We start from the raw sequence: 2,500 nt of genomic DNA, 5'->3' as shown, positions 1-2,500 counted from the left end.
CACCTAACTAAAAACATTGAGGCAAAATTGGCATGTATGATTACATTCTAGAAGACCTCAGCAATAATAACATGAGAGTGAAAGGAATGTAGTAAAAAAGATGTTTATTTAAATCAAATATACATAAACCCTTACAAAAAAATACTTTCAGAGGTGCTAAGACTTTGTAAAAAAACATATTATGAAGTTTTTGGAGCAAGGCTTTTGAACACTGAACTTTGCAAACATAGGTGTTAGCTACACAAAGGTGAGTTTAGCAATCAGAAGGTGTTTGTGGTTTAGTACTTATAATTAGTAATTTCAAAGTAACACTTTCCCTGTCCAAAACCAATGTCCCTACACAATGAATATTGATGAGACAGGTGAAAGAAGGTGTAAACTCTCCTGTGATGTCCCCTCCCCATTGTCAGTGCAAACGACCCATCTGTCAGACAAAGGCCCTGGAATGTCAGTGTGGCTGTCTCTCCCCCACAACCTTGAAGGTGCTTGAAACCACTTTGAAAGTGCATATAGAAGGTGCATTTAGTAGGTGCATATAAGTAAGTGTAAAAGTATAAAGAAAATAAAGAGTATAAAAAATTGGCCTTTTCAAAAATACTAAGGATGCCAAGCATCAAAACAGTTTCTCTCTGGTAAAACACAAAGGTGGAGATCACATTCTTTACACATCCAGGGGGTTTTTGTTTGCTTTCCCCTATGAATCCTGCAATATGCACATGTCTCAACTCGTAGAATTATATGGTATCTATTTTACTATATAACAGTCTTAGCGACATACAATGATTTCATCACCATGCAGAAGGTAGAAGCCTAAAATATTTCACTCAACACAGAGCATAATATGACGTGCATTTTACTCCCTATAAGTTAATCAACAGCATTAGAATTACAAGAGCTAGTCAAAGGAATAAAACTTACTCATCACACATATCCTCAGCGGGGTCAAGACGAAGCTCGAAGTGGTTGAATTCATCTTCAGTGTCGTCGCCACTTTCGTCCGATGAATGGTTGTCCTCTTCACTCTCAAGATCAAGTTCCTCCTGGATCTGGCGCGACGCATCAGCAGCAGAGATGTGTTGTGGCATCTTGTAGCTCTTCAGTGGGACAGTAAACTAACATGTGGACTTGTTTATACAGGAGAAATGGGGCGTTTTCTCACATATAAACAAGTCCACATGTTAGTTCGCCATCCCCCAATTAGGAACGCCGATTTAGCATGCATTTATCATATGAATAGACCTAATTTGCTAATGGGTGGGTCGTTAGCAGCTGTTTCCACAGTCAGAGACTGAAAAGTGCAAGAGACAAGTCCTATTCTCATTACAAAGTGCTTATTTATATTTTAGTTTCGAACTGTATATATTTGAAAATAAAAGGGTTTAAGGTTCCTGGGGGTGTAATTTTTATGTCTCTACCACAAAAACTGGCGGAGCTTTAAAGGCAATTCCCCATAAAAACCACCATATCCCTGCACAGGGATATCGGACTTCAGAGGGTTAAGGAGATGGCACACAAGGAGGGCATCTGCATCGCCCACTCTGATAAGATCTGTGTGTGTGTGTGTGTGTGTGTGTGTGTGTGTGTGTGTGTGTGTGTGTGTGTGTGTGTGTGTGTGCGTAGGGAACTATGGCGAGAGCGGTATGGAGGCCTTTAAGGAGATGGCACACAAGGAGGGCATCTGCATCGCCCACTCTGATAAGATCTGTGTGTGTGTGTGTGTGTGTGTGTGTGTGTGTGTGTGTGTGTGTGTGTGTGTGTGTGTGTGCGTAGGGAACTATGGCGAGAGCGGTATGGAGGCCTTTAAGGAGATGGCACACAAGGAGGGGATCTGCATCGCCCACTCCGATAAGATCTGGAGCAACGCGGGCGAGAAGAACTTCGACCGCCTGCTGGGCAAGCTGCGGGCACACCTGCCCAAGGCCCGCGTGGTGGCGTGCTTCTGCGAGGGCATGACCATCCGGGGCATCCTCCTCGCCATGAAGCGCCAGGGCCTGGTCGGAGAGTTTCTACTGGTGGGCAGGTACGTGTGTGTGTGTGTTTGTGAGTGTGTGTGTCTGTGTCTGTGTCTGTGTCTGTGTCTGTGTCTGTGTCTGTGTCTGTGTCTGTGTCTGTGTCTGTGTCTGTGTCTGTGTCTGTGAGTGTGTTTGTGTGTGTGTGTGTGTGTCTGTGTTTGTGTGTTTGTGAGTGTGTGTCTCTTTGTGTGTTTGTGAGTGTGTGTGTGTGTCTGTGTATGTGTGTGTGTGTGTGTGTGTGTGTTTGTGAGTGTGTGTGTGTGTGTGTGTTCGAGGATCTACATTGTAAAATAACCACATACAGATCATAACATGTGTGTGTGTGTCTGTGTATGTGTGTGTGTCTGTCTGTGTGCGTGTGTGTGTTTGTGTGTGTGTCTGTTTACCTTTTTAAGTGTCACCTGAAACCAAAGCAAGTCTGTTATCATCACCATCATCATCATCATCATCATCAATCACCACCTTCATCATCGTCATCCGTATCAGCG

At 43.6% G+C, this 2,500-nt stretch overlaps 1 protein-coding gene across 1 annotated transcript in view; it reads left to right on the top strand.

Annotated features, from left to right (window-relative positions):
* The window catches only part of LOC116221776 (metabotropic glutamate receptor 5-like), a 21,965-nt gene that overhangs the window by 10,945 nt on the left and 8,520 nt on the right, over positions 1-2,500 (top strand). Inside the window, exon 4 of the mRNA XM_042708640.1 lies at positions 1,771-2,024. Within this exon, the coding sequence (XP_042564574.1) occupies positions 1,771-2,024 (254 nt within the window). The remainder of the gene's footprint in view (positions 1-1,770; positions 2,025-2,500) is intronic.

Source organism: Clupea harengus, chromosome 9, assembly GCF_900700415.2.
Source record: "Clupea harengus chromosome 9, Ch_v2.0.2, whole genome shotgun sequence".
In the NCBI taxonomy this organism is placed as follows: Eukaryota; Metazoa; Chordata; class Actinopteri; order Clupeiformes; family Clupeidae; genus Clupea; species Clupea harengus.
The sequence above is the reverse complement of the archived record's forward strand: the minus strand, read 5'-3'. Positions and strand labels throughout refer to the sequence as shown.